At 39.1% G+C, this 14,009-nt stretch overlaps 1 protein-coding gene across 1 annotated transcript in view; it reads right to left on the bottom strand.

Moving 5' to 3' along the window:
- LOC136882400 (WD repeat-containing protein 91) overlaps positions 1–14,009 on the bottom strand; it is a 105,979-nt gene that overhangs the window by 36,807 nt on the left and 55,163 nt on the right. Inside the window, exons 7-9 of the mRNA XM_067155028.2 lie at positions 12,906–13,204; positions 9,372–9,493; positions 1,714–1,890 (exon numbers count right to left, since the gene is read on the bottom strand). Coding sequence (XP_067011129.2) covers positions 1,714–1,890; positions 9,372–9,493; positions 12,906–13,204 — 598 coding nt within the window. The remainder of the gene's footprint in view (positions 1–1,713; positions 1,891–9,371; positions 9,494–12,905; positions 13,205–14,009) is intronic.

The following is a 14,009-nucleotide window of genomic DNA, read 5'->3' as shown; positions in this document are numbered from 1 at the left end:
AAACCCGTCCCGCCTCGGCTTTGTCCCGCACAAACCACACGTGGAGTGACCGGGATTTGAACCACGGAACCCATCGGTAAGAGAGCGGTGTGTGCCGCCTGAGCCATGGAGGCTCCAAATCACAGCATATAAATAACCCAAGAAAAGCATATTTTTTAAAGTTAAATTGCCATGTCTTCAGACACGGTATAATGTTAAAATACAAGGTTTTTAATAGATCCTGTGAATGATCAATAAAAAAAACATTGATTGAGAGTCCAATACCTGGCTGAGTGAACGTTCTAATATGCGAGTTAAAACGGACTTTAATTCAGGTAGAACTTCCTCGAGATGCAGGTTAAGTTACTGGATAGGTTTCAAGACTTCGTGTATTATATATATATTTTTTTGCTATTTGCTTTACGTCGCACCAACAGAGATAGGTCTTATGGCAATGATGGGACAGGAAAGGCCTAGGCATGGGAATGAAGCGGCCGTGGCCTTAATTAAGGTACAGCCCCAGCATTTGCCTGGTCTGAAAATGGTAAACCGCGGAAAACCATCTTCAGGGCTGCTGACAGTGGGGTTCGAACCCACTCTCTCCTGGATGAAAGCTTCGTGTGTTATAGAGGAAATGTAGAAGTCCCTTCACCTGTCTCCTCCCTCCCCCCTCTCTCTATTCCAGCTGACCTGCCTTCGACCTTGTGTTAGATGCTTTTTTTTTTTAAACATAAGTAGCCCTGTTTAAGTGTATGTTTTTATCGTGCATTTGACGGAGTTATGTATAACTGCAGAAATTTTTGGATGTGTTATTTGTTGTGGCAGTTCGTTTGGAACGCCATGAATCTCACCGTACTTTTGTCATTAGGCTGAAGATGTCTCCCAAATAGAGAAGAAACATGTCTCTTTCCAAAAAAAAAAAAAAAAAGGGAATAAAGAATTTGGTAAGTATTGTAAAGGTGGAGTTTACTCAAAACACTCTTAAAACTTGATAAAATGTTAACGCGCAGCTAGTGAAACGATAAGATATCTGTTAGGTTCAACCTTTTCAATACTAATTACGTGTTGATGTTACAAATACCTTTTATTCAACTTGGGGACTGGTTTCGACATATATAATGTCATCATCAGCCATAAAATGAATCACAAATATATAAGCAAAGACATAATAATCAAAACTATGTTCATTAAAAATCTATAACTGTCCATTCAGTTGTATTTATAATTCTTTTCAATAAACAGCACAGAGGGAATGACTCTTCAAGGTACTCCCTCGCTGCCTCTCTTGCGGCTAAACGCCTGTGTTAAGATACATTGCCATAACAGAAGAGCAACGGAGATTTATCTTAACACATGGTGTGAATGGACAGTTATAGATTTTTAATGAACATAGTTTTGATGATTATGTCTTTGCTTATATATTTGTGATTCATTTTATGGCTGATGATGACATTATATATGTCGAAACCGGTCCCCAAGTTGAATAAAAGGTATTTGTAACATCAACACGTAATTATTGAGAAGGTGGAACCTAATAGATATCTTATCGTTGATCTCAGTTCAATACGGAAACATATCTTTGAACAGCTAGTGAAAGGCGAGATAAATAAATTTTTATTTATAACATATACATTTTTTTTAAAGTTAAGATATGTCATTATCTTTTCTTTTCTCATGTTCTGTTTTCCTCCCTCTCTCAGCTTGATGCCAAAAAGATTAGAGGATAACACTCACCAGCAATCCCTGAGTGGACTCGTTAGCTCGGATCCAAGCTCCCACACCATCTTGTTGTCCCAGGTGTCGTACAGTCTCACCAGCCCCAGCTTGTGGCCAGTGATGAGGTAGCGCTCATTCTTCCTAACCCAGTCCAGGGCTAACACGCTCGATTTGGTCACAAATGTGGCCAGCGTTCTGAACAGACAACAAGCATTCTCTGAGGGAAAAAGTTTTTTATTATAAAAGTTCGCTAAAAAAGAAAAAAAGAATTGGAAACTCTGAATCAGACGAAGTAGATACATTTTTTCAAATCTCTTTGGGTGCTTGGCCTGTGTTCCTAGACTTCTCCCACATACATTCACCATTATCTTTTGTCTCTTTCCTTTCCTTGCATTTATCCAGCATTCCCTTTTATCCTACCTGAAATTGGTTATGACGGTCCATCAATGAGTGTTTATGTCCACCCTCCTCATGAACCTGGGAAGAAGAACATCTGCCCTCCTCATGAACCTGGGAAGAAGAATATCTGCCCTCCTCATGAATCTGGGAAGTAGAACGTTTGCCCTCCTCATGAACCTGGGAAGAAGAACATCTGCCCTCCTCATGAACCTGGGAAGTAGACTGTCTGCCCTCCTCATGAACCTGGGAAGTAGGTCTGCCCTCCTCATGAACCTGGGAAGTAGAACGTCTGCCCTCCTCATGAATCTGGGAAGTAGAACGTCTGCCCTCCTCATGAACCTGGGAAGTAGAACATCTGCCCTCCTCATGAACCTGGGAAGTAGAATGTCTGCCCTCTTCTTGAACCTGGGAAGTAGAACGTCCGTCCTCCTCATAAACCTAGGAAGTAGAATGTCTGCCCTCCTCATATACTTGAGGAAATGGGAAACCACCATCTTCAGGAATGCCCGACAGTGGCGTTCTCCCAAATACAAGCTCAGTGTAGAAAGAGGGAATTACAGAAAGAGAAGACAAAGACAAAAACGAAAACACAAAATCTCATGTGAAATCTTCACATAGATAGGCTCTCTCCTCATCAATCCTTGTTCTTCTACATCCATCTCTTTTCAGCCCCCGACAAGCTCATTTCTGCTTCCCAGCTTCATCAGGAGGGTGAAGAAACACTCATCGACGGACCATCTTGACAGATCTCAGTCTTGATGTGGGAAGAAAGCCGGCTGAATAAGTACAGACAAAAAAGGGAACAAACACAAGATTAATACATATGGTAAAGATAAGGAACACAGGACAAACAGAAAAGGAGTAAAAGTATATAAAAAGAATAATAAGTGTTCCTATTTATATTCCAATAATTGTACATAACATGATAATATGACTGATCACTAGTTTGTTGCCTGCTTGGTAGCCATGGTCATTAAGGCATTAAATCTGTATGGTCTGACACTGTTGTTAGCCAGTTTGTGTCCTGTTGGTAGAAAACATTTTCACGGTCAAAATGTTGGCCGCCAGGTTAGGAGAGGTGGTGGTATACAATTTCTAATCACTACACTGGATGCCAAAAGCCTGGATTCAATTCCAAATCTCTCCTCAAGTATTTACGTAAAATGCTGCTGATGGTGATTTGTCCATCGGATAGGAACATTAAACCATAAGCAAATCACTTGGTGTTATTTGACAGAAATAAGTTGTGAGCTGACACTGGGTTTTACCCTCTCCCTACCTCATTGTTTCACACTCAAACACACAGGTTGCCCAACGGCGTCATACAGAAAGACCTGCACCAGATGAACCGAACATGTCCTCGGACATGACTGATTAGTTTGATCCTTTCCATTACTTCCATTCACATCGACCATATTGTCACCAAATGTGTTGGAAGGGCATTCATGGCTAGAGAATTTAGATCTTAACTCTTTGAATCCTTTTGCTTGCTCAATTATTTTTTCTGTTATAATGTGTATATTTTATAATTATGTATATAATATTAATTGTACTTACTGTTTTGTGTACGTTACCATATGCTAATAACAACAACTTCCATTCACCTTTAACTGAAAACACTTCAAAACTAAATTGAGTTAGGGTACGTCACTTTTCCCCTGATGCACTCATTGATTTCACTCGAAAACACACCATTATTTTGTTCCAAGGAGTGATATGTATCACATATTTAAAAACCCTAGCAATATACGAAAGAAAGATGCTGTATAGACAACATTCTTGGCTTGATGCAAATACTGAAGTTAATTTAAAAACTTATATTGCCTTTGTTGATTATGAAAAAGGCTTTTGATAGAGTAAGTAGGAAATTTTTCTTTTTCTTACAGTTGGCTTTATGTTGCACTAACACAGATAGGAAACGGGTAGGAGTGGGAAGGAATTGGTCGTAGCCTTAATTAAGGTACAGTGCCAGCATTTGCCTGGAGTGAAAATGGGGAACCAAGGAAAACCATCTTCAGAGCTGCCAACAGAGGGGTTGAACCCACTATCTCCCGAATACCAGCTCGCAGCTGCACGCGCCTAACTGCACAGATAACTCGTTTGGTAAAAAAATATGCTGTATAGATAATATTTTTAGCCCAAAGCAAATATTAGAACAGAGAAGAGAAGGTAATTTGAAAACTGATATTGCCTTTGTTGATTACAAAAAACCGAGCTCGATAGATGCAGTCACTAAAGTGCGGCCAGTATCCCATCTTTTTATTACAACATTGTTATTCTTTTAATATGAGGACACAATTTTGATCATTTTAAGCTCAGGGCCCTGACCTAGTCTGATGATGTTCGCTATGCCGAACGAAACATGTCCCATTATTTAAGACACCTCATGATTATTTTATAATTCAATAAGTGTATTGTATTGTATTATATTGAGTAGGTGATTGTAAATAAAAGGATTTTACAATTTTAACATTTCTGAAATACCCGACAGGAGTAAAGAAAAGACATCCATAAGAGGATGAACTTTTCTACATCTCAGATACTAAATAGCTGAAAAAATATCTATCAATCAATGAGTTCACCTCTCTCCAACATGGTTTAACATATACATAAGCAAAGAAATTAGAAGATGGAAGGAAATTATGCATCCTGAAATAACAATGGTAATAAAATCATAAATACAATCCTTTTTTACAGACGAAGAATTTATATTATAAGATAATTAAGATAAACTCCATAGCTCAATACATCTGTTAAAACTACACATTCTAGTTTCACCCTCTCCCTACTATCATATATCATGCCATTCCTTTCACCTCATTAATTCCTCTGATGAGGTTGACATCAGGAAGGGCATCCGGTCATAAAAACCTGCCACGACAGATTCATCTCACCTCATACCCGACGCCATAGGGAAACGGGACAAGGGTTGGACAAAAAAAAAAAAAAAATTGTTCCTTATGTAATCTTGATTAGGACTATAATACAGTAAAGCCCTAATCAAGATTACATAACAAATTACCCTTTCACCCTATATGGCCACACCATTAAGGGATTTTATAGAATTAATACGAAGAGATACTTGTGTCAAAATGAGAAATCCTTATTCTGTCTTCTGTTTCCCTTCACACACGTGATATTGGAATACAACTTTAAGATCGTTATTTTTCATGAATTTTGCTGCATTTTTGCACTTATTGCAAAATAAGTAAATTTTGCTTTAAACTGGCCTTGTCGCTTTAATTCGCTGTAATTCGCAAAAACAAAATCACTCATTTCTTAACCACAATCATATGATTCGTTAAGAAATATCAAAGTCACTTCAATATATATTTTGTTGCATTTATCGTTGATGTTAAAAAATCATGGCTCTAATGATGATGATAACAATATTTCACCACGTTTTCTTTTTCATGTACCATATAAATTTATAATTTTAGAAAAACTTTCGGCAGACTGAAGAACCTAACAGTCATCATCATCATCATCATCATCATACACTAAAGGCTAAGCCTTCTCATCTCAATCCTGTTGTTTCCTCTTCCTTTCATTCCTAGTATTTTTTCTTCAAAGATGTTTACTAGTAAGTCTTAGGATATGACCTACAAGTTTTTACTTTCTTCTTTCCATGTCCTTTATCAGTCTCCGTTGCTCACTGACTTCCTTTAGAATATATCGATTTGTCTCTTTTTTTTTTTTTCCCCAGTGCAGCGTCTCCTTGTCACTTTCCTCCAAATCAATATTTCAGTTGCTTACACTCCAGACGAAGGATTTTTTTTTTTTTGGCGTTTAAGCCATCTGCGGACCACGGTGCTTGTGTTCTAGCTGTGTTTTTGTCGTCGTCTGCCCCTTCTGGCATACTGGATTGTGTTCTTAGCGGCCTCTTGAGCCTTCCTGTTGGCCCAGTATTCCCTTAATTTCTCGCTGAATTCTTTCCTGCACTCTTCTGACCAATTCCCGGCTCCTTTGTGGCTAGCTGATGTAAGGGATGTTAGGAAAGATTTAGTTTTGACCATTAAACGGTATGCATTCCTGTCAGTTATGGCGGCTTGATTAATATGAAGCTCTGCAAGATTTTTGTCCACTTGCTTGGTCCAGGGAAATTCAGTAGCTTTGGCTTTGTTAGCAACCTTGAAGATCTTATGGGATAATCTATTGGGATCCATTCTGTACAGGTGTCCATAGAAAGTGAGACATTTTCTTCTGATGGCATCTATGAGGTTTTCTTGATTCTGGTAGAGCTCATTGTTGGGTTTGTACCATCGCCTTCCATCTGGTAGGATCCTTGGCCCTATCATTATTCTCGGAAACTTCCATTCTTGCACTTCCAGGGCTCTCAGTGGGGTCTTTTTAGTTAGGGATAGGCATTCTGCTGCATAGAGGACTGAAGGTCTGACTACTGCATTACAGTGTCTCAGTTTTACATTCTTTGATAAATGCGTTGAGGCATACAGTTTCCTGCAGGCATGGTAGGCCTGGTCTAATTTGATTTTCCTTTGTTCAAGAGCCATCGTTTCACTTAGGTCCTCCGGTATCCACTGTCCGAGGAACTTCACATTTTTAGCTCTCTTGATATGCTTTGTATCACTGACTTCCATTCTTGTAGGGACATCTTTGATGTTGGTGATAAACTTGGTCTATACTCATATGGCTATCTGTTAATTCTTTTATTTTGAAAGCCCTGTTTAGCAAGAGCCATTCTTCTTTTAATTTCCTTGGTGAATTTATTGTCTTCAGTTATATGAATGAAAACCTACAACCTGTTTTCCAGTCAGTGACCGGGTCAGGGATGCAATGAATGAACCTTGTGGCAAGGATAGGAATTGTGCCAGCTGCCGAAGCCTGTCACACTCGTCTGGAGCAATGATAAATGACTGACAGATCAAATGAAATGATAGTGGAGAGTGTTGTTGGAATGAAAGATGACAGGGAAAATAGGAGTACCTGGAGAAAAACCTGTCCCACCTCCGCTTTTTCCAGCACAAATCTCACAGAGAGTGACTAGGATTTGAACCACAGAACCCAGTGATGAGAGGCCGATGCACTGCCGCCTGAGCCACAGAGCCTCCTATGTTCAGTTATAATGCACATGTTCTACTTTGGAATTTCCTGTTCTTATGTTTCTATTAGCTCTCCTGCCATCTTTGCTCACAACTAAAAATTTGATTTTCTTACTACTGCTATTAAGTTTATAGGGTCGATTGCAGAAACGATGACTAGTTTTAAGCCTTAGGCATCGTCTACCTAAACAACGTCTAAATCATTCACGATCTTCCATTGCATAAACAATGTTCAGTCGATGTTTAACTAGACATCCCTTAAAGTTTCAATTTTGGTTTGAAAATGGAGACTGAAGTATCTTTCATGTAACTCTTTGCTTGTCGCAACCAATGAAATTCCAATATAAATGGTCCGTTATTGGACATTATAAATTTTCCAGCTAACTCACTCTTGGTTGCCAGCGTTTCGCCCTCGTGTGCTAGGGTGGGCTCATCAGTTGGTACCTAGCACACCTACCAATACGCTGGCTAGTGCATACCGTGGAGGCCACTGCGTAGGCTAGCTGGAGCCACCGGCAGTGCCAATGCACTAAGGGACTTTGTCTCATTATCAAAATTTGATGCCTGCTTGGCCATCAGATGATATAGATGTTGATTCCCATGTTGATAATGAGACAAAGTCTCTTAGTGCATTGGCACTGCCGGTGGCTCCAGTTAGCCTACGCAGTGGCCTCCACGGTATGCACTAGCCAGCGTATTGGTAGGTGTGCTAGGTACCAACTGATGAGCCCACCCTAGCACACGAGGGCGAAACGCTGGCAACCAAGAGTGAGTTAGCTGGAAAATTTATAATGTCCAATAACGGACCATTTATATTGGTATTATAAATTTACTCATTCAGGACAAGTATTTCAGATTCCCTATGGGAATCAACATCTATATCAACCAATGAAATTCGTCGGTGCGCGCGCCGAACGCCAGTCAGCTGTTTGTCTTCCTACACATTACTCAAATATGGCTGAGCATGACTTGCCCACAGATAAGAGTATCGCTTTCGGTGCAAATTAAATCTCATAATATTATCGACACTAAAGCGACATGGCACCGTACGGGGAAGTGTAGCTTTCATTATAATGTTGTTACAGTGAGTGTAATCTACTCATAAATACGGTAGCTTCGACGAAGGGAAGATGAAGCAATAGTAATGTGTAACCGAGTGTGTTGTACAGGCCATATAGATGTAGCCTGCATTCTGGAGATCGTAGATTCGAAACGCATCATCGACAGCCGTGAAGATTGTTTTCCGTAGTTTCCCCATTTTTACACCAGGCAAATACTAGGGCTATTATGGCCACGGCTCTTCTTCCCCAGTCCTCTTTAAACGATAATCACCACCACTTGCCTTTTCCTATCTGATAGTTACCGAAAACCTATGCGATTATATATGTAAAAATCCCATACAACCTACTTTTTAGTTTTCACTATTATGTGTGTTTACTTGGCAGTAAATATAAGTGAATCTCTCCTGGTTGATGTATGTGACAGCCCTCAGACGATCAGGACACGTAATTGTGATATGTATGTAGTCGAAGTGACCTATAATTCCATGGAAATTACCCCATGTATATAATAAAATATACCAATTGCCAAGAATTGTATTCAAGTTGACAGTTACCGGCCTGTCACTTTGTCAGTCTCAAGAAACAAGTCTCTTGTAAAGCGGAACCTAATTTTTTTATTATCTCCCCGTGCATGTCAAACGAATTGCTGCGATTTAGCAGTGGGCGACCCACAGAGAGGCCGTCGGACTAACCTTTCTTCCCGGAATCATCTCAACATGATAATACAAATTACATATTTCACGGTACATAACCTCTGATTGTGATTCACTCCTGTCATTTGAGGTTAAACAGTGCTCTCGGCAGTGTTTAAACATGACCGGTTGAACATCGGTTTTAGACAGTGTCTAAGTGATAAATAACGTCTCTGCAATGCGGCAGCCATACTTAGGCATTGTTTAACCGTAGACATCGTCTAAATGCCGTTTCTGCAATCGGCCCATAATGTTTCAATGTATCACACAGAAAATTCAATATTCTATTTAATACTTTCTCAGAGTCTGCTACTATGGAAATGTTATCAGCTCTACAGTTTAAAAAAATTAAAAATCAAGAGACATTAGTCAACCCACAGAAAGATGGTTTGATTTCAGAGGTTAGAGCACGCTTAATGGTCTATCCCTTAAGAGCAAGCAAGCAAAGTAAATGTGGGACTTACCTTGGTGATGGTGTTGTCGACCAGAGTTTGATAACTCCATCAACATCAGCACTGGCGACAGCAGAGCCAGTACTGTTGAACTTGCAGTGAGATATGGATGAACGATGTTCTGTGTATTCCTCCTGCAAAGGAAAAACGTGTATATGAATTTTTCTTATCAGCTGGTGTTGCTGCTTTTGTTTCATTAGGAGTTGTCAGACCTAAAATTAGTATATCCACTTCTATTAATACATTGAAGCCCACACAAGACCCTCACTCGGGCCACGAGAAATATTCGTGCGTACCATGCCTCAGTATAGGTCGCAGACACATTTCCCATGATGCAAGTTCACGTGTGCGATCAGAACTCTGGTTTGGGTTACAACAGGTATGTTCACTGATCTTTTCTCTCTGATGCTGTTCATTTGTTGTCATCTGTCGACTAGTTAGAAAATTATTATTACAACTAATGAATGATGTTAATATTGGTCTGTATTTACTACATAACCCAGGAAAAATACAAATATAGTTTCACCACCAAGTCAATACATGCTATTATAACCTAAGAAGATTATTTATGGAAAAAAGAGTGGACATGTTTCGGTTCTTAAAGACATCATCATCACAAAAACACTTAAGATTAAAAGCACATTGGAATATTGATACTTGAGACTTAATTCTGATTAAGTTTATTATTAAGCAAATTTTTTGCTTACAATAATTTAACATACTGGCTGCCACATAGATCTTGAAGGACCGGGTAATTTGGCCATGCGGGTAGAGGCGCGCGGCTGTGAGCTTGCATCCGGGAGATAGTGGGTTCGAATCCCACTGTCAGCAGCCCTGAAGATGGTTTTCCGTGGTTTCCCATTTTCACACCAGGCAAATGCTGTGGCTCTCCCTTAATTAAGGCCACGGCTGCTTCCTTATAACTCCTAGGCCTTTCCTATCCCATTGTCGCCATAAGACCTATGTGTGTTGTTGTGACGTAAAGCCCCTAGCAATAAAATTAAAAAAAGATCTTGAAGGTGAAAACATTCCATGTATACAGGTATTCAAATACCTTGGGAGAATGATTTCCAGCAGGGGTACTGCAGATAAAGAAATAGAAAACAGAATGTCTAGCAGTTCCAACTTCTAAAACCTCGTAAGAGATCTACTTTGGGATAACGAAGTGCCCAGGAGAACCAATATGCCTCTGTGTAAGTCATACCTGTGCCCATTCTCACATACAGTCTAGAGAATGTACACTGAAAAGGAAGTTAGTAAAATGTAAGCATGTGAAATGAAGTTCCTATGAACTACTCTCCAAAAAACATGCAAGGACCATGTTCGGAACGATGACACCAGAATGGAATTGGAAGTGAACTCGACAGAAGAGAAGCTAGGGACGTCAAGACTGACACAGTACGGACATGTAAAGCAAATGCCCGATACAAGAACACCATGCGCACACCTAGAAAGAACGATCGAAGGAAGAAGGCTCGTTCACCACCACTCTACCCAGGATGCTACAGGGGTTCTATGATGATGATGATGATGATGATGATGATTAGTTTGACTAAAATATCAATTTTGTTGTTGACACCAGTGGCATGCAGTGAACACATTCATTGCCCTGCTGAAAAAAAAAAAAAAAAAAATTCCAATTGCAGCCCCATCACTCTCTCTCTACAGCCAAAATTGCTATTTTACAAACTCACTCAGTAACTAAGTGGAAATATGACAAGCAAACAGATCGGACAATAAATAAATAAGACAATTTAGGAATACAAAATTCTTGTACTTCGCGCATGGCTTTGTGTTCATGCTGGGGAACCTAAATATTTTTCCACGTGCATCAAAAAACATACTCTACACATGCCTTCAATGAATGACTCCCAACAACTTTATACATACTCAATTCTAAGAATAAAATAATACTTTCATTACAATTGATTTCATAAAATGGCTGTTTTTATTAGCAAGACTACATGCAAGTGGCTACAGCGTTTTTCTTCTTTTTTTCTTATAGCCTCCAATGTGTGGCACTGAACAAGTTAAGTGTTAACTGTTACGACTAAGGTGTACCCAAGCTACCTGCTCCGCTGCCGTAAAGCACTGTGAGTCTCGAGCTAGGCCAACAGCTATCACCCCACCTCCCCAAGAGAAGGAGGCTTAAAGTGCAACCATCAACAAGGCGACTTGAATTGCGCTGGGGTAACTCTCATTTCGTGCTGGCAAAGGAAGCCAGTAAGTAAAATTCTTTCAAGAATAAAATTTACCGTGTCCACCTATTCAATACAATTATATTCTGTAGTGATTAAATCCTACATGAATTACAGACACTAATTAGGAACATGTTTCGCCCTAGTTTTAGGCATCTTCAGCTTAATAATAATCTTAAGGACGAGTCTTTAAACCTATTCAACATTAGAACTTAAAACTAAATACAATAGTCTTATGCAAAAAAAAAAATTACAAAAAGTTGTGCTTTAGGTGATATTTACATATTTTACCTATAGGTTAAACCTATAAAATATTACCATCCAACCATGCTTCTTTCTAAAGGAATATTCAGACCCAACAAGATCAGCATTATACCACAGTTCCGGTTTTGTAACAGTATACTTACGACATAGGTGACCGTAACCATCTTTGAACGAACACAACTGTATAAACCCTTCAACCTAAATGTAGAGTAGGAGAAGTTCCAATTTACGCTTTGGACAATTTCTAGTCATTGTAATTTTAATTGCTTCCTTGTCACAAATTCTGGGTTTTAATTAATGTACACATTGTAAACTATGTAAATATCACCTGAAGCCCAACTTTTTGTAAAATTTTTTAGCATAAGACCATTGTATTTAATTTTAAGTTCTAATGTTTAATAGGTTTAAAGACTTGATCTTAAGATCATTATTAGGCTGAAGATACCTAAAACTAGGGCAAAACATGTTCCTAATTAGTGTTTGTAATTCATGTAGGATTTAATCACTACAGAATATAATTGTATTGAATAGGTGGACACAGTAAATTTTATTCTTGAAAGAATTTTACTTATTGATATCTTCAATACGGAACAAAATGAGATTAGTTACTTGTAAAGAAAGCCAGCTCACTGCAGAGACCTCACCACAGTAGAACGAATGGTTTAGAGAGACAGCCGTACTTGCCTTGCCTTAGCTGTTTCCAGGTTGTTTTTTTTTTCAACTTGATAAAGAAACGTTAAAATAAGTAATAAGAAAATGTGAATACAAAATTATTTGCGCCAGCAGCGCTGAGGTAGCTGGGTTTCAGTGCATGCCGCTGGTTGATACTTAATTCTTATTTTGTAAAGCATTTTTTATTTCCATTCTCTCAGAATAAGGTAATGGTTTTTGAATTGTGTACAAAATTATTTTATATAGTCCTAAATATTCTGAAAATAAATAATGAAATTAAAATACATTATAATAAAAATAAAATAAATTTATTTAATAAATAGGAAAATAATCAATCAATCAATCAATCAATCAATCAATCAATCAATCAATCAATCAATCAATCAATCAATCAATCAATCAATCAAATCACCTGGCTCAGCAAGAGGAAGGCTGAGGGGACAGGTGGAGGCACTTCTACTTTACTCAAGCTGATGTGACCCATCTTTCTGTCCAAAGATTCGACAGAGGGCTCCCTTGGAGTCTTCCTAGGTTCTGGTCGCTTCCTTGGAGTGCCCTCCGGCTTGCTGCTGCTGGTGGTAGAGCTCCCCCACGTAGGTGCAGCAGGAGTTGAGCTCTGACGCTGCTTGCTGCTGTGACGCTTGTGATGCTGCTGCTGCTCGTCCACACTCAAGGAACTGCTCAGCTTCTTCGAGCCCCCACCACTGCCAGCTGCAAGACAAACCGGAAGATGAACTTCAATGTTCAACATGTTCTTCCCCATGACAGAAAATATATTGTCAGATGTATTCACGATGTGCCAAAACCTCTGAATGGAACTTCAGAAATGATTTCCAGAAATGGGTCCAGCAATGCATAATCTGTTTCTACAAGTGCTATTTTTTTCCAACTTCTGATTGCACTGCTAAGTGACCAGACATGCAAAAGGGGGCAGATGTGAGCACTGTGTTACTGTCAGTGATTTGAAAAGTACAAAATAAAAGTAATCAGGCTCAATTACCAGTTACCTAGAAAATATGTAAGCAATTACAATTACTTTTTCAAAAAGCAGTCAGTAAAATTATAATTAATTCACAGAACATGAGTCTTTAGGAAATGACTGACATGTTCTCACATGGGGATGGATCGATATCAAAGTTTGCAAGAAAAAGTATATTAGTCAATCTTGTGTTATTTATCATAGTGTGGCTACCATCACTAGGTGAGACGTCAGAAATCACAATGATTGCTCCCAAGCAAAATTTGCATGTCAATTTCATGTTCTCATTATTTTTCAGGATATGAAAACCTACAACCTGTTTTCCAGTCAGTGACAGGGTCAGGGATAGAATGAATGAAGCCCCCCATCTTGCAGCGAGGATAGGAATTGTGCCAGCTACCGAAGCCTGTCACACTCCTCTGGGGCAATGATTAATGACTGACAGATAAAAGGAAATAATTTTGGAGTGTGTTGCTGGAATGAAAGATGACGGGGAAAAACGGAGTACCCGGAGATAAAACCGTTCCATCTCCGCTT

This window comes from Anabrus simplex, chromosome 10 (assembly GCF_040414725.1).
Source record: "Anabrus simplex isolate iqAnaSimp1 chromosome 10, ASM4041472v1, whole genome shotgun sequence".
Lineage (NCBI taxonomy): Eukaryota > Metazoa > Arthropoda > Insecta > Orthoptera > Tettigoniidae > Anabrus > Anabrus simplex.
The sequence above is the reverse complement of the archived record's forward strand: the minus strand, read 5'-3'. Positions and strand labels throughout refer to the sequence as shown.